Raw genomic sequence first — 24,846 nt, 5'->3', positions numbered from 1 at the left:
CGACGAAATTGGCGGAGCGGCTTAGCATGGGAGTTATACCTCTCTGTTCCGTCCTCTCTGCGAGCGACCAGGGCGCGCTCTGGCGGCGAACTCTGGCACCACACACTAGGTCCCCGCGCGACGTACGAGAGAGCTTCATTTGTAGTACGTTTAGGGAGGTCCCGAAGAGCTCCCAAAACCGACTTCTTCGGGACGTCCGAAAGACGTCGGATTCCAGACATGTACTAGTTTTGTTTACGGGGTGATGTCACGCTTTTGAAACCAAAGTGTACTATAGAAACATCGACGTGCCCGATCGGATCGAGGACAAATCAGCATCACAGCCATGGCACCAGGACGTCAGGCGGTGGTAAATTAAAAACTAAACAAGCGTCCCAAACACGAAACAATTAGCTCTGGAGTTTAATAAAGGGATCGGAATGCCAGAATTCAATTTAAAATACAGAACAGAAAGACTCTCAATTGAGACGAAGCACTGTATTAATCGTCTTTCCAGGTAAAGTCTCCCAGACGCGGAAATTCGGGGCACTCGTCACACTCCTCACACATGACCTTTACTACCCTGACTGGCTCCCCCGATTCCGTCGCCAACAGTTTGTCCCAGATGGACTTCTTCTGCCGTTTACACGACTGTGTCTTGTGCGGGAGCTTCTTGTCAGGGTAGCCTGAAGCGCGTCCACGCACCAGCACAACGCGCCTCAGCGCCACCAGCCCGCACTGGCGCAGCCCCTCGGCCAGGTCCTTGAAGTGCCACGCAGTATCTCCCTCGGACGCGCACAGGATCCGCAGCTCCTGCAGTGTGGCGGCGTGAGCTTTGGCCAGGGACAGGACGGTGGAGGCCGGCCGGAGGCGGACGTCGAGCCACTGCAGGCCGCAGTGACCCGCGGGCAGAGGGGGGAACGCCACGTCGAGCGGCGGAATCCTGGCCAAGTAAAGCTTGCGCAGGCTGGACATTCGCTGCACACACTCGAAATGTGGCGCTGAGGCGTTCACCACACGCAGTTCTTGCAGTTGCAGCGGCAGCTCCGGGACTTTCTTCCAGTAATCCAACAAATGGACGTATAAGCAGCGCAGCGCTGGCATGTCCCTGACCACATCGAGGTGTTCCCGAACGGCCTCTCCAACGTACAGCCACTCGACGCGCGGGGCAACGCGCTGCAGCAGCACTGTGCTCCAGTTGGGCTGCTCCTCGCAGTTCAGTCCGTCCAGCTTCCTCACCTGAAACATGCAAGGGCACTACGCGTTACCGCCTGTCACACGCTGTTGACAAGCTTAATGCTTCTGTCCAAATTTGGTACGAGACGTTACATCACAGATGCACACTAAACTTCTTACGGATACATCCTATCTGTATTACGGACATTTTTGTGCAATTGCAATTACGGATAGATTTTGCTTGTAATACGGATGAAATCATCCGTATTACAAAGAGTTTTACGTCCGTACCATACGGATATTTTCGTCTGTATGTTACGGACGTAAAACTCTTTGTAATACGGATGATTTCATCCGTAAAAAAAAACTGTACATGGTTTTCCACGACGCTAAAAGAAAGCGCAGATTTCCAAACAAATATCGCACGAAAAGTTCGCAAAATAAAATAATCCATCTCGCACGAAATTGTACGGTGCGTATAGCGCACACTCTCATCACGTTACTGACCTTTTGCTCATATTGTCAGTACTTATGCAAGTAATTTGCGCAACCATAATACGTTCTTTTCCTTTTTTAAATAACTTCTTAGGAAATATTAATTAATGGACTAACAATTTAGTTTTGTACATAATTTTACAAAGGAAATTGGTCATGGTCATACTTACTTAGAAAATACGAAATATTATTGTTGCTTTCACGATTTCGTAATTAATGAGGAAAAATGTCAGAAACGTGCTGAGAGTGCAGGGCTTTCGTTGTTTGGGAAGACTTAGGTAAGCCGTGCATAGCTGCAAGGATAATTCTTGCCACAATAAACGAAAACATCCTCACCTTGTCCAGGCCTGGGTTCTGCAGAGCTTCGTCAAGCTCTTGGGTGTGCTCCTTTTGCTGGCTGAGTTCCCACACATTCAGGCATTCTTCGGGGCGGAACACCTAGAAAGGAATATGAAGTTTAACATAACCAGCTTTTAGTTGTTTCTTCTCTTCAAATTCTCCTCATGACATGCAAAAGAGACCCAATCTTTATATCCTGGAGATTGAACCTTTTAACACATATAAAGAAGATAGCGTTTCCATACTTTTTTGGACCGGTATAGGCCAGTGTAAAATCTACTTTGGAAGGCTCGTGTTAACTTTTCTTAAAATGTAAGAGATTTTGCCACATGTTTGTCCTTCTTACTTTTCTCCCTGAAAACTTCGAGATAAAAACAGCGATAACACAATGAAGCACGAGTAAAAAAGGAAAACGCTACCTTTTTTTTTATCTCCATGGGATATAACTGCCAGTGTATGTTGGGTATCTTTCCCATTGTTGTCAGATTTGAGGAGGCACAACAAATAATTTACGTAAACTCAGAAACTTGAAGACGATGGGTTCAGGAAGCGCGAACCCACCTTGACAAGGCTCCTGTCCTGGTGTAGCTGCAGCAACAGTGGGCCAAGTAACGTGCCTTTGGAGCCTGCAGCCGCCATCTGCAGTTCGGCCTTCCAGGTGGAGCTGGGCGAGTCCACTTGCAGCTGACATTCAGCCTGGAGGAAGGTGGTGGCGTCCTGCAGCAGCTGTTCCAGGCCCTCCTCCAGTGTAGGCTCCCGCAGGTCCCGGCCCTCGTCCGCCGCCGCCCACAGCTCCCTCTCAGCCTCCTCAACACGCCGCAGCCTGCCGCGCCACTGCTCCAGCTGGGCCTCCAGCACGCCCTTGGCGTCCAGCAGGGCCTTCACCACCTCGCGCGCCGACTTCGCTGCTTTCTGCAGCCGCTGCACCTTCGGGGCCGCTTCGCCCAAACGCAGTTGACGGAGGGAGCACACGGAGTGGCCCGAGTCCACGCAGTCCTCCGCGGCATCGTCGCCGCAGTCCCGGCACCAGAACCTGCGCGACGCACAATACACATGACATGACCATCAAAAACTCTGACGGGTTGCTGGCTGACCTGAAACTATACTCGCTACGAACAGAGCTTGCGCACACACAAAATCATTACGTGCGCTTTGGAGCTTTTTAAAGCGTAAAACCCTGCATCTTAAAACGCATGCATTAATTCGTGAAAAGCTTCTGCGCAAAACGCCATTTAGGAATTGGGGGCGGGAACACCACACTGTTAAAAATTATGTTGTAATTTAACAGTAAATATGTTGCTAATTTTCTTAATGATCAAAGTTGTTTTTAAATGACTTTCGTTGTTTACTAACGATTTTCGTCGTTCGTCCACAAGATGTTTGTAAACCGGTAGACAGCCTTATTTGCATCATTTTTATTGCCGATTTGGTCACAGACCTCGTAGAGTCCCGGTTACCCCGCAGTAACCACTTCTAGATTGCTGGGGTTTTTTGTACGCAGCAAAATATTGTTTTGAAACAGCATAATCATAAAAAAAATTTTGCAACGAATTCGTCGTTTTAAAACAAGCAAACTTGTTCACAAACAACAGCGTTGTCGAGGTTGGGAATTGTGTTGTTGTTTTAAAAAAACAATTTTTAACAGTGCAAAAATACTGATTTAATGCCAAAATTTTATGAGGCAAAAGGGCTACCGTAAACCGGGGCTACTTTGACCTGACCAACTGGGGGAACTTTCGAGGCTAGAAACTCGTTTATAGTGGTTTTTATTCCATCGGTAACATTCTCAGCCAATCGCTGGCCAAAGACCCCCGTGGACTAAGAAGCCCCGGTTTACGGTAAGTACATTCGTCAATGAAGACGGAAATGTTGCAATGATACAACCATAGACAATCAACTATATCCATAGACCAACTGCTTCATGCCCGGGTCGGATCCATGTGTTACGCCGCTCCCTGATTGGTCGGTACCTTTCACTTCAACATTTCTAGGTTCAAACTCGACAAATGTAAATTTTGGTGGTCTGATTGCATTCAGCGTGTTCAAATCTATGTGTCTGGCTCTTGGTTTTTGAGAAAATCTTGTTGGTATAATACCAAGTTCAAAACAAACAATCAGCTGCGGCACGAGCGGCACGAGCGGTAAACTTCCTCTGAGGCTCTAAAGTTAAAGTTCATTTTAAAAATCGAGCCGGTTGATGACATTTCTCATTTATGTGGGCTTCTTTTTCACCACTGAAAGCAGCTGAACATCACCTTAAAGTGGTATAAACAGGCGACAAGTGTGGCATCGACTGCCACAAGCTGCCACGGCAAGCACGGACGCCGCGCCTGATTGGCGGAGCTCGAGCCTCCTCGACCAACCAGGACGCGGCGTTCGCTGCCGAGGCAGCTTGGTGACCACAGCCGACCAATGACCAGTGAAGTGAAAGGTACCGACCAATCAGGGAGCGGCGTAAGACATGGATCCCAGCCTGGGCATGAAGCAGTTGGTCTATGGATATAGTTGATTGTCTATGATACAACTAAATTCATCTCTAAGGCAAAAAAAATTTCAACGCTACCTACTTGCTCTTGCTTAGCGGGATTTTCACATGCAATGTAACTTGTTTGGACTTGTAGTAACTTGTTGAGTGCCTTAATTTAAGAGTTTTTCAAAGCAGTACTTTTTCTAAATCAATTTAGCAAGCGCTAAATTCCTTATGACTACTAACAGATACATATCCAGAGCATTTCATCCCTCAAACCAGGATCGCCACCTTCTGTAGATTCGATTTTGTGATCACTGAGAATGAATTGGTCACCACCATCACCCTTTGAATGGGCGATGCAACTTCGCTGCCCAAATTTTGGTGACGAAAAATTTCATCACCCGAAATTTGGTAACAGGCGTTTGGTCGCCCAAATTTGGGTAACGCCGTTGGCGACGCCGTGAGGTTCCCGATGACGTCACCACGATGACCGGAGGCCTCAACGCCCCATTGGGTCTTCGTGGTGGCCCCGGAAGTACGTCATCGGGGATCTCACGGCGTCGCCGACGACGTTACCCAAATTTGGGCGACGATTTTATGACTGCCCAAAATTTGGTCACCGCGGGCTCGTCACCCAAATTTGGGCAACGGTGCGTGCGTTACCCAATGAAAGGGCGATGGTGGTGACTCTGTCATTCTCAGTGACGCTTCTTGTTTTTAAGTCGATGACGACTGCACTCTATCCTTTAAGGGGGGGACCGTGAAGAAACTTTCAAGAAGGCTATATAATTGCAGTAAGTCAAAACTTTGCTTAATTATTAGGTCCAGTATGGTGAGTTCCCAAAACAAAATTTAATCCAAAATGTTGAACAGTCTCTGAGAGTGCCACTTTAGTGTTTTTAAGGGTGTTGGGGAAAATCTTCCTGGGTCTTTCATTGGGACGGAGAGTCTTGAAATTTTTTTGGGTTATTCTACAGATGTATATGCAGAGGAGATTTTAGTGACGGAATTTTCAAATTCAACTTCTGTTCTGACATACAAACTTTCAAATTTTAACATTTCAAAAAGGTGAGTTCTTTGCCTATTTCTCAAACATTTTTATACTTGTAACATAAAGCAGGGCTGATATTAAGATTCCGTCACTAAAATTTGTCGACAAGTCATCAAAGAATAGAGTCCATGCAAGACGACTCATGTATGTGTCAACCAGGAGGAACGCAGGAAGTCTCTCTACGACAAAATGTTTTGTCGACTGAGCAAAGCTGTGAAGTTGAGTGTATAAGGCAACGGCAATTGCTCTCAATTATATTTCTTTTCAAATGATAAAGAAACTACCCACTTAGCTTAAAGGTGTTCAACCTGTTGGATCTGAAACCTTTTAAGCACATTTTTCATCTATGAACTCCAAAAATACTGTTTTTAGCATGTTTGGCCATTTTTCCACCAGGGTCCTCCCTTAAGAACCTGCAGTGATCTGTTTGAAAGGCAATGACTCTGCTCTGTGTAGTGAGCAAAGAAAGCTCTATGAATTGCAATGTCATTCATCTGAAGCTTCTTTGAAGTTTACGGCATTTTCACAACGGCACTCATGGTACTCACTTGGGACTGGAAGTGCTGCTACTCAGGTTGTTGGTTTCGGGACCCGAGAGTTCCTCCTTGACCGTCACCACTTCAGACTCCATCGACAGGCTGCAAATTGTTACAGCGCTTCAGTTTTTCTTACTTCCGGTCCAAAAAAAACCTCGAAATACCTCCACAGCACAAGAAGAGAAAACTATACTCTCAGAACTAAATAGACTATTTTCTCTCTTGCTTTTGACGTTTTTTGAGCAAACTTAAAATGTACTATTTATCGTTAACTATGCACAATTTTGGTCGTTGTAAAGATAAAATTGTCAATAGGTCATGTAGAAATTGAAAAGTACATTGCAAAAGACAAAAAGTCAGGTTTAATGGACTAAATACAATGGAAAATGAACAAAATCGTGCATAGCTTAAGAGAAAATAGTACATATTACGTTTGCACAAAAACCTGAGCAAGAGATAAAAAGTCAATACGAGACTGAGAGAGTAGCGAAGAACGCACACAAGCTCCTAACGCGTTCGCAACCATTCGTACCTGTCCAATGAGGATTCTTCTTGCCGCTGAGACGGACTGCTTCCCTGCTTAGACCTCTTGCTGGCGTCTCCGGCAGGGCTCGTCTGTGCTCTCTTCTTGGGAGGCATTCTGCTGCAAAAGGCAACGTATTAAATATGTGGGGTTCTACGGACACAATGACGCTTCCACGCAGTTAGCCAGAAGTCCAACTTTGGAACTTTTAAACTTTTGTTCCGTGCTCGATTACACGACTTCATTAGGAACAAGTACGGACGTTCCGAACCTTTCTTTTTGGACTAGCTGACGAATTCAGTACGGACTGAAAGAGTCTAGTTACGCCCTTAAAAAGGGCATAGATCAAGTACGCCCTTCCTGGACACTAAATTTTGGTGGAGAACTTTCTACGTGTACGTAATTTGCTTGACTTGGTGCATTGCACGCGCGAAAGTGGCATAATATTTTGAAGGAAAATGCATGAATGCAAGCAAATTAGAGCAGAATGTTATGCAAAGCATTACATACAGCACTACGTACAAAATTAAACGTGAACATACCGTGTGCTCACCAAAGCGCCAGAGCAACATGGATCACGGGCGTAAAATTGTTATCTTACCGGAGCATTAAAAATAAATTCCGATGAGAATGGCCCTAGTTTTGGTGCCCCGAAAGGGATACCGTAGAGACCCTCCCGTCAGAGATGCGCAAGCCCAAAGGCACCCTGAGTCAGGCTCAGGCTAGCGGGCGACCGCCTGCTGTGCCGCACCAGATGCTGACCTGCGTAGCCTCGCGCGGGGCGAATTCGGGCTTCCCGCTCCGCATGGGACTACCAGTCGTCTGTGATTGGCTGAGAGGGCCCCCCCTTGCGCATTTCTGACGGGAGGGTCTCTAGGATACCGTCACCGCATCTCCACCCCCACTGTCGTTTCCGGACTCCTCCACCGGAAGTACGGGGTGCGTGCAATTGAGGGTGTAGGAGATGGGGTGGGCGGAGCCCTGTGCTGTGCTGTATGGTCTCAACGCTCGTGAACCACGTTATCCGAATGTTGGTAACTCCCTGTTGTGTCGCAGCGGCTTTCGGCGGCCGCCACACACGCTCTCACACAAAAGAGTGGTACGCAGCGTTGCGTTCAAAATGGCTTACGAAGAAATTTCAAAGGAAAGCATGCAAATATATCGCAGTGAAAACCCTACAAAGAACCGTTTCGTAGTAGTACGAAGAAAATCAAGGTGTTGTAAAAGCTGCGAAGAAATGCTTCGTATAATGAAGCAAAATCCTTCGTAATACGAAGCATTTCAACAACGCCGTCATTTTCTTCGCAGTCATGAAGCAAATGCATCGTGGGTTTTTAAAAGTGATTACGAACGCATAAATTCTTTCGTGATAGAAGGTGTTCTGACCTACGCTTGCGTCAAGTCCACCTTAACACAGCTCAATTTTCATTGCGAGAATTTAGAGTACACGCAGTTACGATGGACCATACCCGCCCCTCTTGCATGCTCACGAACTTACTTTTCAGAACGGTTTAATGCCTGCGCTTGTTTATGCGGTGTCAAGCTTTTCTATTCCACGGGAACGACGTACTGTACCTCTGGGGATGGTTGTGTTGGCAGCAATGTTGCAAATCCACGAGTAAAAAGGACGTACACTGTTGCAGGCGCCACGTCAAGCACACTGGAGACCTGTTGACTTCGCGAAGGAACTGCTCTGACTACGGTACGGAGCGGCCCGCAGCAGCAGCACAGCAGCGGCATGCGACGCGTGACGCAGGCTTGCCGGACTCCGCCGAGTAGAGAGCGCCCGAGTCGCGCGCCTTCGGGTCCGAGCGCGCCGAAGCCGGCAGCGCCCGGCGACACCCCGAGGCGCCCGAACGCGCCCAGGGGGATTTCCCGCAGGGGAGCGCCTTGGCACGCTCCTTTGCCTGAATCTGGCCGGCGAGGGACCCCTCTTCCGGGAAAGCCTGCCCAGGAAGGCGGTTTGCACGCCGGCCAGCCGAATGCGCCCGGTTCCAAGCCGTTGCGCTCGGAGGCACCCGAAGCCGTAATCGGCTCAGACGGAAGCGGTACGCAGAACGCTCAGTGTTGCTAGACGTGGCGATTTTTCGGACAAAGGGGCGACGAAAATGTGCCAAGTGGTGATTGGCGGCAACGGTGGCGATCTTAGAGAGCCTCTACTGGCTATCCGAATGGCGATTTTGGAGACCCTCTCGGTGAGTGCGCACGCCCCACGCTGGAGTAAAGCGGTGGATTTTTGGCCCGAGCGGCAAGGCTGCTGGCACCCGCCAGCCCTCAGTGGCCTGAAGACCAATTAAAGTGTCCAAATTCTGGACGCGTTTTGAGCCTTAGAGTCGAGAAACGGGACTCGAATAAAACGTGTGACCCCGCCAGTGGATTCCTAGCGCTTAGTAGGGTGGGGCACCATGACCACTGGGGCACCATGACCACCCCCCTCGCTCTCGGGAACTACTTTTTGCCGACGGCAACCGGTCGACCGGACTTTCGGGAGAATAGGATTTTAACTATTTTCAGCCAGAGTCCTACCTTCTAGCTTCAAGGGTACGACCATAGCACCTCGCCAAAATTTTTGTTACAGCGTTTTGGCTAAATTGGGCGTTTTTCAAATCTGAGATATTTTTCCTCACTCTCACATTTGAGGAGATGGGTCCGATGTCTTAGGTTTTTCTCAAAATGTCGGCTCTCCGGCAAAATATCCATTATCACATTTAATTCTAAGTAGCTTTTTACATGCTCGGGGAGCCTTAGAGTCGTCAACTGCATTGTGGGGAGCCATGACCACTTTTTAGTGGGGCACCATGACCATACATATTTGAGTGTTTTTTCTCATATTTTGGCCTGATCATGATTTATCTTCGTCGAAAATTTGCTTTTTGCTTCTGAAAATGTATAAAGGTTGAATCATTGCTAGTTTTATCACAAATCGTGAATCACCAGGATGATTTAGAATGGTTCTGAAACTGAGACTTGAAATGATAGTTTCTCTATGAGCTCCAAACCGCAAAAGTTGGCCGCGAAGGCGATCCGTGGCTACTTTGCACCAAGATGGCTCTGGCATTATGAAAACAGCATTTAATTCACTTGTTTGCAGTGTAGTAACCGCGATAATTTTCTTAAAATTTACCAAATTGAAATCTGCATACGAATTTGGATTCGTCTTAGCAAGACAAACATAAAATGTTAACACATGTCATAGCTTTGGATGTGAAATTTGAAAGCCTTAGAGCGTTAACTGTTTCAAACCGTCCATTTTAAGGCATCTTAGAACGTTTGAAACTTCGAAGGTTTTTAGAGTGTTTTTTAGTTAAGTTGACTGGCCTGATGGTAAGGACAGCGATATAGACAATTTCAATGAAAATACTGGTAGAAAGTACACTTTTTGGGCTAAAAAATTACTATGGTCATGGTGCCCCACGGGGTGGTCATGGTACCCCATAGGTGGGGCGCCATGACCACTTTGCGTTTTATTTTCCAAAGTGTTCTGTGAGCCTGCCGTGCATTGCAGACAAGTTCTAATGGGTGGAAGAGGTCCTTGGAGGTCCAAGGAATCCCCTCATGCTGGAAACTTTACTTTTCGAACCACACGGTGGAGTACAGGCACTGTGGCAAAAAGGTACGGAAAATTCTGTTAATTTTTTTGCCAGGATTCTCCGTAGCCCTCTTATCAATACTCTCCGTAGGCTCTTACAGAGTTCTCCGTAGGGCCGTACAGTATTCTCTGTAAGTCCGCACAGTCTTCTCCGTAGGACCTGGAAGACTGTATAGTCCTACGGAGATCACTGTAAGGTCCTACGGAGAATACTGTGCGGTCCTACGGAAAATACTGTAAGAGCCTACGGAGAATATTGATAAGGGGGCTACGGAGAATTCCCACAAGCTGCTTACAGAATTTTCCGTAGGTTTTTGTCACAGTGGGGAGGCACAAAAAAAAAGTGGTCATGGTTCCCCACCCTCCCTTATACACCTGTAGGAGTGTACTTAAAGGCACACATCAACAGAAGTGTGCTTGGAGAACCACACATTCATCTTACCCAATATTGTAAGCACTCACCTACGCATGATTGCCCAAGCACACCCCCGTTGATGTGTGCTTTACGCTGTCATTCAAACACTGTCATTCAAAAAACTCATCACAATTCTTTTGAAGTGATGAACTAAAAATATGCAATCAATATTTTTTTTTTTAGCTACAATTCTAAATAAATGTATCACTTCTAACTCCTTCTAAACCTCTAATGCCTAGAGGGAAAACGCAATAAAAAGTTATGGCAAAATAAATATGTGATGTAAGTAGCAACAAAAAGCACTTTTATCGCAAAAATTTGGGGGTGGTAAGTTCAAAAAATTTCAACAACTGAAGTTTTCACACTCCAAGGTGCGATAAATTGCGGGAATCGCAAGCTCGGTTTTATCGCAATAATTTGTTCAAAAAGTATCGTAAAATGAGATGACAGTGTAAGAACACTACCACAGGTGTACTAAGCACACATTTGATCTTGAAGAGCATTTGACATAACAGAAACTTGCCACACAATCAAATCTGAAAGTGACATAAAAAAACGTGGGTCAACTCGGAGGTACGTTAAAAAACTGTCACACTGTTCAGAAATTTCAAAAGGTTTTAATGATTTGTAAGGCAACACACGAGAGCGATGATTGTGAGTGAAAACAAAGATGTGTGCTTGCAATCAGCATCTAAACAATAACAGTCCAAACTGAACGCCAGGCTTAATTAAAGAGACAATCAGAGATAAAAAACAAGTTCGTGTTTTAACGGAACCAGACGTTAATGCCACGAATCAAACGAAAGCGAGTCTCTGGTTTTCCGCCTTTTCAAACCAATAATTGTGTCTTATTACGTCTGAAACAATCAAATCTATACTCAACGACATAAAACCATTTTAAATAATATGGACCTAAGAAAATCCTTTATCTACATCCACTTTCAGAGATTTTCTTGGTTCTTAGATTACATTATGTATAATATCGTTACGAGTATCACCGTTCCATACCATACAGGCAGTAATGTGCAAGGACACGAGGAGTCAAAGAACGAAGCAAGCATGACAAACGTGAACTACAATTGGCTGTGGGGTTTTATCAACGGACACGAACAATGCCATGATTCGAGATAAAGTACAAAACAGAAAGACTGTAATTGAGACGAAGCATCGTATTAATGGTCTTTCCAGGTGGAGTCTCCCATGGGCGGAAATACGGGGCACTTTTCGCACTCCCCGCACATGACTTTCACTACCCTGACTGGCTTCTCCGAGTCCGTCGCCAACAGCTTGTCCCAGATGGACTGCTTCTGCCGTTTGCACGACTCTGCCGCGTGGGGAAGCTTCTTGTCGGGGTAGCGTGGAGCGGGTCCACGCATCAGCACAACGCGCCGCAGCGCCACCAGCCCGCACTGGCGCAGCCCCTCGGCCAGGTCCTTGAAGTGCCACGGCCGTCTCCCTCGGAGGCGCACAGGATCCGCAGCTCCTGCAGTGTGGCGGCGTGGGCCTTGGCCAGGGACAGGACGGTGGAGGCCGGCTTGAGGTACACACTGAGCCACTGCAGGCCGCAGTGACCCGCGGGCAGAGGGGGGAACGCCACGTCGAGCGCACCGTGGGAGTGCCAGTTCAAGGTGAGTTTACGCAGACTGGGCATCCGCTGCACCGACTGGAGGTGCTCCACTGAAACGTTCACCGCCTTCAGTTCCTGCAGTTGAAGCGGCAGGTCTGGGGCATTCTTGACAAGGTCGTCAGATGGACGCGTAAGCAGCGCAGCGCGGGCATGTCCCTGATCACATCAAGGTGTTCCCAAAACGGCGTTTTTAAAGGCCCGGGGACAGGTAAAAAAATGAAGAAGTTTGGTGAAATTGAATAAAATGAGTTCTGGGTGGAAAATGGTCCTTTGGACCTTCCTCTTTCAGGATCTGTCGGGACTTCGACTATCCGGGACCTGGAAGTGCTTAAAATACATCTTTTCGCACACTCCTGCATTTACGACACTTTAGTAAAATTGTCCGTTTTGCCATAAAGGGGGGGAGGGGGGGGGGGTTCTAGCGAAAATCTTGCCATTTTCAAAAAGAACCCCACTGTCATAATTTTTGGGAATATGAAAACATACTTCAAAAAGACTAAGATTTGATTTTTGAAGGCATATGCTAGGTCTTGAACCCAGTCGAATTGTCTTTTTTTGGGCTGTTTTGGCTTTATTTAGCCATATCTTGAACAACCTCTTGCGCATACTATTTTGACGTAAAAGGCTTATCTTCACATTTTGCACTTCTTCGATTCATTTTAAAAAGATTCCAGCATGCCTAGTTCAAAATTTTCCCTTTATTAGTAATCACATGCTTTTTTCATCTAAGAAGTCACTAAAACTTGTCTATTTTGTACATTGTTGATCAATTAAAGTGAAATGCATGCTTTAGAAGCTTGCCAATGATAATGTAATGGACATTTTCAGTTGTGCATGCTGGGATCTTTTAAAATGAATCGAAGAAGTGAAAAAAATCCAGGTCAACCTTTTACGACAAAATAGTATGCGCAAGGAGATTTTTTTGGCTGAAAATCCATTAAAATCTGTCACCAAACTTTAAACGCCCTTTTCTCCGAAGACATTTTTTTAACATTTGAATGGTCCTGTGCGCATACAGTTTGAAGTGTCGTCAATGATATTTTTTCCACTGACTCAGTAGGTTATTGCGAGGAAACGCAAGTGACAGTTTTTGTATATTCCACCCAGAAGTATGGTTTTGGATATCGGTTTTTACAAAAAAAGGGAAAATCTTTGGTTTTTGAAAAATATCAAAATTGAAAAGTTGGTATTTTGCTATCAGTGCCGGAAACTAAAATCTGTCACTTGCGTTTGTTCTTTGGACTTAGACGAACAAAAAAATATGTCGGTCAGGTCAATAACCCAAAATGGGAAACGCACAGGAATTTTTTAACAAACACTTAAAAAATTATAAAAAAGCCTGTATCTCAGGAACCGCTTGATATTATGGGATGGGATTTTGGGTGAAATAGTTTATCATCAAGAGTAAGATTTTGACAGAAAATAAGAAGTTTTGGACCAGCAGTTTCTGAGATCATTTTTTCACCTGTCCCTGGCCTTAACCCACAGCCACTCGACGCGCGGGGCAACGCGCTTGAGCAGCACTGTACTCCGGTTCGGCCGCTTCCCGCAGTCTAGTCCGTCCAGCTTCCTCACCTGGAACACGCAAGCGCACTTCGCGTTACCGCCTGTCACACGCTGTTGACAAGCTTGATGCTTCTGTCCAAATTTGGTACGAGACGTTACATTTTTTTAGGGCAGATGAACTTTTAGTACAAAACTGTACATGGTTTTCCACGACGCTAAAAGAAAACGCAGATTTCCAAACGAATAGCGCACGAAAAGTTCGCAAAATAAAATAATCCATCTCGCACAAAATTGTACGTTGCGTATAGCGCACACTCTTAGCACGTGACTGACTTTTTGCTCATATTGTCAGTACTTATGCAAGTAATTCGTGCAACCATAATACGTTCTTTTCCTTTTTTAACTAACTTCTTAGGAAATGTTAATTAATGGACTGACAATTTAGCTTTGTACATAATTTTACTAAGGAAATTGGTCATGATCATACTTACTTAGAAAATACTAAGCATTGTTGTTGCTTACTCGATTACGTAATTAATGAGAAATAACAGGAAAAGTAGCGATATACATCGGCAACTTTGGCCCGTCCCGTACATTTAGAAATGTGTGAATTTCGCTAATGTTTTACCCTAACGGGATTTGAACCTCAGTGTGGGGTCCAAATTTATGTTATTTTCGTCATCAGCACCTTCAAAAACATCAGAAACAATGCAAAAACTCGAGTAAAAAGAATGTTGAAAATATACCCCACTGGGATTTGAACCCGGGTCCAAACTTCTCCGATTCACTTGAAACTGGCACCGTTGGTTTTTTCTCGTCGCCCTGATTCCAAAAATACCCCTACATGTCCTGCTAGCTTTATCCGTTGCCGAAATCCCCTTCGACCCCATGTAGACCATGATGCACCTGCAGCAGCGCCCCCGGGGCTCGGATCGGATTTGCTGCCACCGGGCGGTTCTTAGGGTCACCCAAGGAGGCTGCATACCAAATTTGGTCAAGATCGGACCACGGGAAGTCCTCGGACGAACGGACGGACGGACGCACAGCAGGGATCATACTATATGCCCGTCCCTCCGTCATTTTTTTACAAAAAATAAACGGGACGGGCCAAAAAGTCAGAAACGTGATGAGAGTGCAGGGCTTTCATTTTTTGCGAAGCCTTAGGTAAGCCGTGCATAGCTGCAAGGATAACCCTTGCCACAATAAACGAAAACACCCTCACCTTGTCCAGGCCTGGGTTCTGCAGGGCTTCGTCCAGCTCTTGGGTGTGCTCCTTTTGCTTGCTGAGTTTCACCACATGCATACACTCTTCGGGACGGAAGATCTAGAAGCAGTGCGGACACATTTAGAGGGCGAGAAATGAAATCATATCTTGAGATTTCTATTTCAAGTATTAATAAAAATTAACAAAGTCATTCAGCTAACTTCGCAATAGTATTTTTAAGGTTATTGTACAGAGAAAAAAGTGGCTATTTGACATTTTGTAAATACTTGTGTCAGATGTCTCAATTTAGGGCTGAAAGTTCTTAAATGAACTCATACCCTAAGACTAGTGCCCCAACTCCTATTAGTTTCTGAGTTATGGAGCTTTACGTAAACTTTTAGTCGTTTCTACCAAATTCTCCTCACGACAAAGGATTAGCTACCCAGTCTTCAGATTCTGGCAATTTTGTCTATTTGTAATTGGAAAAAGATAGCGTTCCCCTTTTTCTGATATCTGCCTTAGTTTTCGTGAGAAACCAAAAACAAGACCAAACTGGTGAGACGCTGTCTATGTGGGAAAAACAGGGTTTTCGACAAAGGTTGTCCAAATCAAACCAAACTTCGTTTTTGGGTTCTCCTTGACCCAAAGACATGTCAAAAAAATTTTGAAATTTTTTCGACAAAATTTGTCGAAGTAGGAAATTTTTTTTATTTAACTCAAAAGACGCGGCAATTGATTTTGAAAAAAATTTTTTTTTTCAAAGGTCAACTAAGGAGGAACATTTTGAGTTGTGTCCCATGTCCTGGTCTTGCTTAGTTTAATTGATACCCACCATTTTACGTTACGTGTTTTTTCTCATTTTTACCTAAAAAATTAAAAAAATGCCCCTTTGCCAGTCAATTTGATTATAACTAGAGTCAAACTGAAGATATTTTATCTTTGTGAACCTCCTTCCATGCCTAACACACTATCTGGTTCCCCTAATAAACACAGTGTGTCCCAAAATACTATAACGGATCATTTAACATTACACTTTGGAATAACGAGCACCATGTCTATTGCTGGAGCAGTAGAGCAGCCCAACTATTTGTCACTGAAACAAGATTATTTTTTTTATCCACTTGTGAAGATTAAAGATTAAAACGATTCATCCTTCACAAGTGGATAAAAAAATAATAATCTTGTTCAGTGACAAATAGTTGGGCTGCTCTACTGCTCCAGCAATAGACACGGTGCTCGTTATTCCAAAGTGTAACGTTAAATGATCCGTTATATTATTTTGGGACACACTGTGTTCATTTGGGGAACCAGATAGTGTGTTAGGCATGGAAGGAGGTTCACAAAGATAAAATATCTTCAGTTTGACTCTAGTTATAATCAAATTGACTGGCAAAGGGGCATTTTTTTAATTTTTTAGGTAAAAATGAGAAAAACACGTAACGTAAAATGGTGGGTATCAATTAAACTAAGCAAGACCAGGACATGGGACACAACTCAAAATGTTCCTCCTTAGTTGACCTTTGAAAAAAATTTTTTTTTTCAAAAACAATTGCCGCGTCTTTTGAGTAAAATAAAAAAATTTCCTACTTCGACAAATTTTGTCGAAAAATTTCAAAATTTTTTTGACATGTCTTTGGGTCAAGGAGAACCCAAAAACGAAGTTTGGTTTGATTTGGACAACCTTTGTCGAAAACCCTGTTTTTCCCACATAGACAGCGTCTAACGCTTCCTTTTTCCCATGCAAAAATAGATAAAATTGCCAAAATCTGAAGACTGCGTAGCTTATCCTTTGTTGAGAGAAGAATTTGGGAGAAACAACTAAAAGTTGACATAAACGTCCATAACTCAGAATTTAATAGGAGTTGGGGCCCCCAACCTTGGGAGTTATTTCATATAATAGTGGTTGAGTTTTGACCACAAGATGATCTTCCTGTGGCAAATATTTCTAGGCCTTGCTAGTTTCACTTTACAGTATCCTTAAGCTTTAATCGCCCACCAAAATTTCAGGCCAAAGTTGCCATTTAAAAGGTGGGCTCTCTCTAAATTTGACCTATATTATTCGTACGTTACGGTGAATTCGGCGCAAGCATCATATGAAGCAATATTCCTTCGTAATACGAATCTTTTTAGCTTTTTGGACTGTCAGATACGAAGAAAAACCTTCGTAATACGAAGTAAAACCACCTTTCGTATTATGCTTGCGCCATTTCCTTCGTATTATGGGAAATTTCTTCGTAAGACATTAAGTGTGCTTTTATCATGTGAAACAACCCATATAAATTTTGTGGCACTCGAAGCTAGCTGCCGAATTCTCCCTTTAAAACTGTGGGAAGGGTTCCAGAACGCACCTTGGTGAGGCTCCAGTCCTGGTGCATCTGCAGCACCAGTGGGCAAAGCAAACTGCCTCTGGAGCCTGGAGCCGCCACCTGCAGTTGCCCCTTCCAGGTGGAGCAGGGCGAGTCCACCTGCACCTGCAGCTGACACTTGGCCTGGAGGAGAGTGGTGGCATCTTGCAGCAGCTGTTCCAGGCCCTCCTCCAGTGCAGGTTCCTCCAGGTCCCGGCAATCCATGGCCGCCTCCCACAGCTCCTTCTTGGCCTCCTCGACGTGCCGCAGCCTGCCCCGCCACTGCTCTAGCTGGGCCTCCAGCACGCCCTTGGCGTCCAGCAGGGCCTTCACCACCTCGCGCGCTGACTTCGCCACCTTGTCCAGCTGCTGAAGTTTAGGGGCGGCCTGTTCTGTGCGAAGCTGGCGGAGGGAGCACACGGAGTGGCCCGAGTCCTTGCAGTCCTCCGCGGCATCCTCGCTGCAGTCTTGGCACCAGAACCTGCGCAACGCACCATTCATGAAAAGGTCATTCTAAGCCAAACCACCGCACCGGGCACCCAAAAGAGCCGTTTCTTGGGCCGAGAAAATTTACGTGTATAAGAAGAGAATTGACTTGTAACATTGACAATGGGATAAATGTGGAAGTGTTTATGAAAAATGATAGCATTAAATGAAAAATAATGTTATAAATGACATTAAATACACTGCAAATGCAAAGGCGATACACTCTAAATGTCTTACAATGAAATTTGACCTATATTATTCGTATGTTACAGTGAAATCGGCGCAAGCATAATACGAAGCAATATTCATTCGTGATACGAATCTTTTTAGCTTTTTCATTGTAAGATACCAAGAAAAACCTTCGTAATACGAAGAAAAACCACCTTCGTATTATGCTTGCGCCATTTCCTTCGTATTATGGGAAATTTCTTCGTAAGACATTTAGAGTGTACTAGAGTACATTTTTTGGCGATACAATTGAGTATCGCCATTGAACGGCCTTACGGAAAAGTATTGCCTTCAGAACGGCGATACAAAAAAGTATCGCCAAAATTTGGCAATACTTTTGGATATTGCCAAAACCACGGCGTTAAACCAAGGTCTTGTCTCCTTGATTTGTTCGACGTTTATTGCCAAATCGTGGCAATACTGGCGATACTTTTGTGTATCGCCGTTTTGAAGGCAAAACTTTTCCGTAAGGCCGTTTATTGGCGATACTCAATTGTATCGCCAAAAAAGGTTCAGTGTTGCCTTTGGATTTACAGTGATGTCTTTCATCTCAACAGTGCACCAATTCTACTTACTTTGAGTTGAGAGTACTGCTGCTTAGATTGTCAGTCTCGGGTCCAGACGGCTCCACTTTCACTGTCCCAACCTCTGACTCAAACGACATTCTGCAAAGTGTGCCAAACACCAACGTACATGAGTAAGCTGTATCACGAAGAAAAAAGATAAATACAGTAAAAAGACGAAGAGCATCCGCGCGGCGCGAAGCACTCGTGGACCACAACGATGTACAAACGACTGCAGTTTCAGTCCTGGTTAGTGAGGTGCACTAAAATCCCATAGCAGACAAAACACTTTTCATGCACCCATTCCATTGGGTCCAACCCATTCTTATGGGTCCAACCCAGAAATGGGTTTATGAAAAGTATTTTGGCGATACCTTTGTGTATCTCCGTTCCGAAGGCAAAACTTTTCCATTAGGCCGTTTATTGGCGATACTCAATTGTAACGCCAAAAAATGTACTTTAGTATCGCCTTTGCAATATGCAGTGTACACTGTAAAAATTTATGTCCGGAATAAACGACGGATCCTTCGGCAAAAAATTGCCAACGGTTCCTTCGTTAATTTACGAAAGTCTTCGTATTTTTACAAAAACCTTCGTTTATTTTTTGAACGATCTCGGTCGATTTTACAATCACAATGAAAATTTACGAAGCACCTTCGTAAAGCTACAAAGATCCTTCGTAAGTTTACAGGGAACCTTCGTTAATAAACGAAGAACCTTCGTTTATATACAGAGATTCTTCGCAATTATACGTCTGGAATTAACGACGGATCCTTCGGCAAAAAAATTGCCAACAGTTCCTTCGTTTATTTACGAAGGTCCGCCGTAGATTTACGAAGACCCGTCGTAGATTTACGAAGCCCGTCGTAAATTTACGAAGCCCTTCGTAAATTTACAACAGACTTCGTACATTTACGATTTTTCTTCGTAAATTTACCAAGAACCTTCGTAAATTGACGACGAACTTCCGTTGATTTACTAAAGTTCCTGTAGGAAAGGAACATTTACAGTGCACTTTTGGACATTCCCAAAAACGTTCGGAAAATATTCCGTCGTAAATTCACAACATTATTTTTACAGTGTATACGCAACGTACGAAATCAAACATGCGCTACGTTGCGCACAGGAGCTAAAGGGGTTAAAATTTGGAAGGATAGCTCAACCCACAACATTCGAACCGACTATCAAGTTGCGAGAATATGTGGTTCAGATTAAGTCAAGTTCTTTCCATTCACTGAAAACGTAGCCTAATGGTCGGACACATGGCCAAATTAAGGCGTGACAAAAAGTCACGCCAAAAATCAGCGTGACACGAAATTCACGCCGGCAAACGGCGTGACATGTGAGTCACGCCCTAATTTGGCTTGAATGACAACGCGCTTTATGAGAAAAGTCATGCCAAAATGCGGCATGACAAGAAATTCACACAAAAAATTGGCGTGAATTTTTGAGTCACGCCGATTTCACGCCCCTGCAGCGGCACGAAGTCACGCCGGTAGATTTTCAGTGTTTTGCCGAAGGCAAGAAAGCATGAGACGAAACAGAAGCCTTAGCAACCTTACCTGTCGGTAGTGGGTCCTTCTCGTCGCTCAGGCGGACTGCTTTCCTGCTTGATCCTCTTACTGGCGTCACTTCCACGGTTTGACTGCGTCCTCTTCTTAGGAGGCATTCTGCTGCAAGAGGAAACGAAAGACAATGAGACGAAAGAGAGATGTAAAACTGTGATAGGGGTTGAGTCGTAAGTTGCGTCGGTAGTCCTTTTGTAGAAGAAAAGAAAACGTTCCTCGCTTGTAAGGGGCTGTCTAGTAAAAATAGTGTACATTGACTTTTTATCTGTTGCCATAAAGCTTTTTGAGCAAACGTAATACGTACTATATTCTCTTTGGCTATGCACTATTTTGTTCATTGTATAATGTTTATAGTCCATTAAACCAGACTTAATGTCATTTGGAATGTACTTTTCAATTTCTACATGACCTATTGACAATTATATCCCTGAAACGATCAAAATTGTCCATAGTTAAGGAGAAAATAGTACATTTTACGTTTGCTCAAAAACCGCTATAAGCAAGAGAGAAAAAAGTCCATATTGGTCTGAGCGTGTGGAACGGAAGTCAAAAGACGCCGTATTGGCAGGAACCTAACATCGCTCGACATTTCAAATTGGAATCAAGCGGTACAAATTGAGATCTAGAAACACAATCATTGCAAATAAGTTAAGAACGAGATTCATGTTCTATTCTAACCGGCACATTCGTTTCACCTATGTTATGGTGTACTTTAGCTGGCGACTGTTAACTTGCGGTCCAGGATCTTTACGCACTTTAGGGCATTTGAGGACCCCTACGCCACAAATCGACGGCCCCACTAAGTTTGACCATTTAGGACGAAGAAGAGGGTAAGCGGAATATATTTCTGCACGCAAATTTCTTCGATCTTTCATCTTCAAGTTTGTATAACTACAATCCCAAATTATTTAGATTTGTAGCTGCCTCCAATGATCAAACTTGGTGAAATTCGCTTGCTTTGCAGATAAGATTCTTTGAATAGGAGCGTTCAGATAAGATCTTTTGAATAGGACCCCTCGACATGTCTCAGCGTTGCCCGCTCAGACCCCAAACCCTTCCCACAGCGTTGCGTTACGGCAAAGTTCTAATTGAACGCGATACGGGCCCAAGTTAACTGCCTATTCTTTAGAAATGTCCCTCATGCTAGACGTTGAGCGACACGTTACGCTGGCTCTGACTCGTTCGCCTGTTCACTGGTAAAACTAAAGCGTAACTCTATGCTTGAGTCAAGCATAAAGTTACGCTTGAAGACGTTACGCTTGAAATCAAGCATAGGCTAGAAATTCCCCCATGCATTTAGATAGGGGGAATGTTGGCAGATGAGCCTGTTACGCTTGATTTCAAGCGTAACCAGATTGCGCTTGAAAACAGTGGGTAATACTACGCTTTAGTTTTACCAGTGTTCCACCAACATTCCGCGGACATGATCCCCCCCTCCCTTTTTTTTAACGTGCGGGTACTTCAGTGAAGATCTGACCCGGAAGTGAGCGAGCCAACGAGAGGAACAAAAGTCGCAGCCGAGCTAAACGGTGGTGAGTTGGGTACAATGGTAAAACTAAAAGCGTACACTCTCAGAGCCATATTGACTTTTTGCTCATAACAGCAGCAACATTTCCTAAGTAGCATTTTTTACGCAACAATAATACTTTGAAATTTGTTCATACCGTGAAACGGGGTAACTTCGGACACTTTTGAGTGTTTTTTTTTTGAAATTGTGAAAGTTGTGGTGCTGTCATGGACTTGAGGGTTAAAATTTATCATCTACGCACCTTTAGCTTCGATTTGGCGCTTATTTCAAATATTTGCACCACACCGTTTTTACAGTGGAGGGTCCGAAGCAGTGTCCGAAATTACCCCGTGTTTTGGGGTAATTTCGGACACCCTTGGAAAAAACGACTTTTCGTTCTGATTTTGGTCCCAAAATCGATCACTGTCTCTTTCTAAAGTGCTAATATGATTATGTGAGAAATTCGTAAGGGTTTAGATGTAAAAGTAAGGTAGGGGTGGTCATTTATACATAATTTTAAGTCATGTATTGCACTCATACATATGTAGTTCAATTTCAGAAATAGTGGGTGGAACTAGTAGAGCCATTTAGAACGCTTCTATTTGTTAGTTTTTGACCGATTAGCTTTCACAGGCAACTCGGGCCATACTTTATTACGCGAAAGTGAATCTTAAATCTGCCTCTGCAAGATTACATACGATCACATACATGCATATGAAAGGCAAGTAGTCGTGTCGTATGTACGGTTAGGAAGATACAGGGGCTCAGTGGAAAGCGTTGCATAGTAAACCGGCGAGCTATGCAGCCATTCGCCAAGTCCAACTCTCATGTCACATGAAAGAAAATTAATCACAAAACAGTCGTTGACACTAAGGTAGAACACGCACATAAAAAAAACTAAGTATTAAAGATGTAGCTTTGCCCCATTTTCATGAAATTCGAAGTTTACAAAGAAACCGCTGTAACAATTGAGGATTATCGTTGTTATTGGATTATCTTCAACTTTCAGAAGAGCTCTTCAGCTTCCACCACTCAAACCCTGCGAAATTGGAAGTGTTCAGGACATACCCACTCTCCCTGGCGTGACGTTTGTATGTCCGAAATTACCCCGTAAAGTAGCATTTTTTTAGTTTTAAGCCCATATAAACCATACTATTTGACCCAGGTGATTGAAAATTTGACACAGTATGCTCTTAACATGATTGAATCGACAAACAATCCCCTCATGAACCAGCCATGAACAGTTTCGGCTTGCCAGTCAAAGTTTTTACGCATAAAGCGAATTGAGGTAAAAATGGTTAAATACAAAAACCACTATTTCTCCTGGAGTTTGCGCCTGATTTGGCCTCCGGGTGATTGATCCGATGGTTTTAAGTGTGGCCGATGCGATGCGCGCAACGGGACAAGCCTCCAAGTTGGCCGTTAGATGGGAGCATCATCGCCATGCTTCCGGGCAGAGTTGTCCGAAATTACACCGAGTGTCCGAAATTACCCCGTTTCACGGTACATGCACATCCGCCATCAAACACGCGCGATGACGCTTTTCAAAGACCTGCTTGCTGAGCGTCGCTAAACGCGCCGCCTGGGCTGCTTATACCCTCTGTCGGGATCCTCCAGGACTAGTCCAGGATCAGGACGGCGGGGAAGCGACCAGCGTAGCCATAAGTGGCGGACAGATCGAGTGGCGGCGAGTTTCAGTAGCGACCCGAGTGGCGTTTGAGCCCCCTAGTGGCGCTGGAGCGGCGACTTCGCGGAATCTGTGGCGACCAGTGGCGATTTGGCTCGGCGCGCTCGCCGCTCGGCCGGCGGATAGGGGATTACGGGTCAAAACGGGTGGCGACGGTGGCGCCACAGTGGCGACCTAAGCGCTCCGGTGGCGATCGGTGGCAACTTGTCGCCACCGTGGCCACTGGCCACCAGGGTTGCCAGATGTGGCGACTTGGCGCCATTTTGGCGACTTGATGAGGTCTGGGCGACTAATTTGGCGACTTGAAGTTGATGGCGACTTGGTTGGCCACTTGAAAAAAAATTTGGCGATTTTTTGGCGATTTGCTCGTTTTTGGCGAGAAAACGTCGTTTTGGGGCGATTTCCGTCTCGTGGGTTGGCACTCTTGCGGAGCCTTTCCGCGCGGCGCCGCGCGGGGTATTTCCAACAGCCCGGTCGCTTGGCAACGCGAGGGGAGCCGCGCCCGTCGACCCGACCCGAGCCGGCCAGCGCTTCCAGGGATTGGACCCTCCAGCAGCCCGGCGGCGGGGCAAACCACGGGGCAGGCCAGATGGGGGACAAGGAGAAAAAGCGTCCGCCGCCAACCTTGAAGCAGTATTTTCAACCTGTCCCCAAACGGCCTGTAAGTAGCACGGGTCGGCGCTCGGTGTTAAACAGAAATCGCCGCTTGACTAAACTTTTCCCGGCGGAGGAAGACATTGTTTTTGAATAAAGAGCTGAACCAAATGACTTTATTTTATTTAACTGGAGACCTGGATGGCGACACAAGCGCCCTAGTGGCGAATTTTGGCGACTTGCGTCAGTGGTAGTTTGAATTTTCGCGCTTTTGTGGGTTCCTTGATCCTGATTGGCGACTTGGATGGCGACACGAGCGCCTCGGTGGCGACTTTTGGCGACTTGAGGCCGTGGCGACTTTTGGCGACTTGAGCGCGCTCTGGTGGCGACTTGGCGTACTCGGCATCTGGCAACCCTGCTGGCCACAAATCGGCCACTCGCACTCGCAGCGACTCGCTCCACAGACGCAGCACAGACGGGCTCCTTGCGGGCAAGGTACTAACCGCGACTTGTTGGTCTACTTCAGTGAAGGAGCCGCCACGCGCTACCTGAAGTTAGGTAAGAAAACAGCTGTGAAATGGTCGCAAGATATGCTCTGACCAGAAAACGAAGAGCCCTGGGTTCTCGCGGTCGAGGGCTACCTGCAATGCTAGCCAAGGCGGCAGATGCGATGCCATAAACCGCGAGAATTCGGGGCTCTTCGTTTTCTGGTCAGAGTATAGTTGTACGCCAGCCCCTTGGCTTGTAACAGGCTTCGCGATGGTTAGAACAGCGTGCCTGACGATACTCTATGGGTCCTGGACGCTCAGATAGAAACCGTGTGCCAGACACACACTTCCAATCAGTGTGCATGGAGGCATGCATTTTAAAGTGTGTGGGGTCGGAATGGGGTCTAGGAGCCCGACTTTAAAGAGTTCTGGCAATCGGTGACATGGACTCGTTTTTGCGCTTCTGCGGG

The 24,846-nt window shown here is 45.4% G+C and overlaps 2 protein-coding genes across 33 annotated transcripts in view; one reads left to right on the top strand and one right to left on the bottom strand.

Moving 5' to 3' along the window:
• Window positions 1-372: 372 nt before the first annotated feature.
• On the bottom strand, window positions 373-24,767 carry LOC117648012. Of its 30 annotated transcripts, XM_034390103.1 has the most exons (9): window positions 24,530-24,612; window positions 24,392-24,436; window positions 20,095-20,205; window positions 18,545-18,634; window positions 17,259-17,736; window positions 14,929-15,030; window positions 13,677-13,775; window positions 1,715-1,717; window positions 373-1,116 (listed from the first exon to the last, which is right to left on the bottom strand). In XM_034390103.1, the coding sequence occupies exons 3-9, from the start codon at window positions 20,199-20,201 to the stop codon at window positions 481-483; spliced, it is 1,515 nt and encodes a 504-aa protein (XP_034245994.1). In that variant the 5' UTR covers window positions 20,202-20,205; window positions 24,392-24,436; window positions 24,530-24,612; the 3' UTR covers window positions 373-480. The 30 variants fall into 30 exon arrangements, with proteins under 30 accessions (XP_034245994.1, XP_034245982.1, XP_034245991.1 ...); XM_034390091.1 differs by lacking the exons at window positions 24,392-24,436; window positions 24,530-24,612 and adding an exon at window positions 24,706-24,767; XM_034390100.1 differs by lacking the exons at window positions 24,392-24,436; window positions 24,530-24,612 and adding an exon at window positions 23,160-23,411.
• Window positions 20,842-24,846, top strand: part of LOC117648017 (gastrula zinc finger protein XlCGF57.1-like) — a 35,509-nt gene continuing 31,504 nt past the window's right edge. Inside the window, exons 1-2 of one of the 3 annotated variants that reach the window (XM_034390131.1) lie at window positions 21,218-21,296; window positions 21,492-21,632. The gene's annotated coding sequence lies outside the window, so the exon portion shown is untranslated. Of the gene's footprint in view, window positions 20,931-21,217; window positions 21,297-21,491; window positions 21,633-23,820; window positions 23,956-24,846 lie in introns of those variants that run through there. The other 2 variants (XM_034390139.1, XM_034390138.1) reach the window with 2 other exon arrangements.

This window comes from Thrips palmi, unplaced genomic scaffold (assembly GCF_012932325.1).
Source record: "Thrips palmi isolate BJ-2018 unplaced genomic scaffold, TpBJ-2018v1 HiC_scaffold_3, whole genome shotgun sequence".
NCBI lineage: Eukaryota > Metazoa > Arthropoda > Insecta > Thysanoptera > Thripidae > Thrips > Thrips palmi.
The sequence above is the reverse complement of the archived record's forward strand: the minus strand, read 5'-3'. Positions and strand labels throughout refer to the sequence as shown.

Coding starts and splice junctions, on each gene's coding strand:
- LOC117648012 (XM_034390091.1), bottom strand. CDS start 24,752: ATGCATGCCTCCATGCACACTGATTGGAAGTGTGTGTCTGGCACACG. Junction 20,206..24,705: donor AAGTGTGTGTCTGGCACACG/GTTTCTATCTGA, acceptor TTCCTCTTGCAG/CAGAATGCCTCCTAAGAAGA. Junction 13,776..14,928: donor AGAACCCAGGCCTGGACAAG/GTGAGGGTGTTT, acceptor TGCGTGTTCCAG/GTGAGGAAGCTGGACGGACT.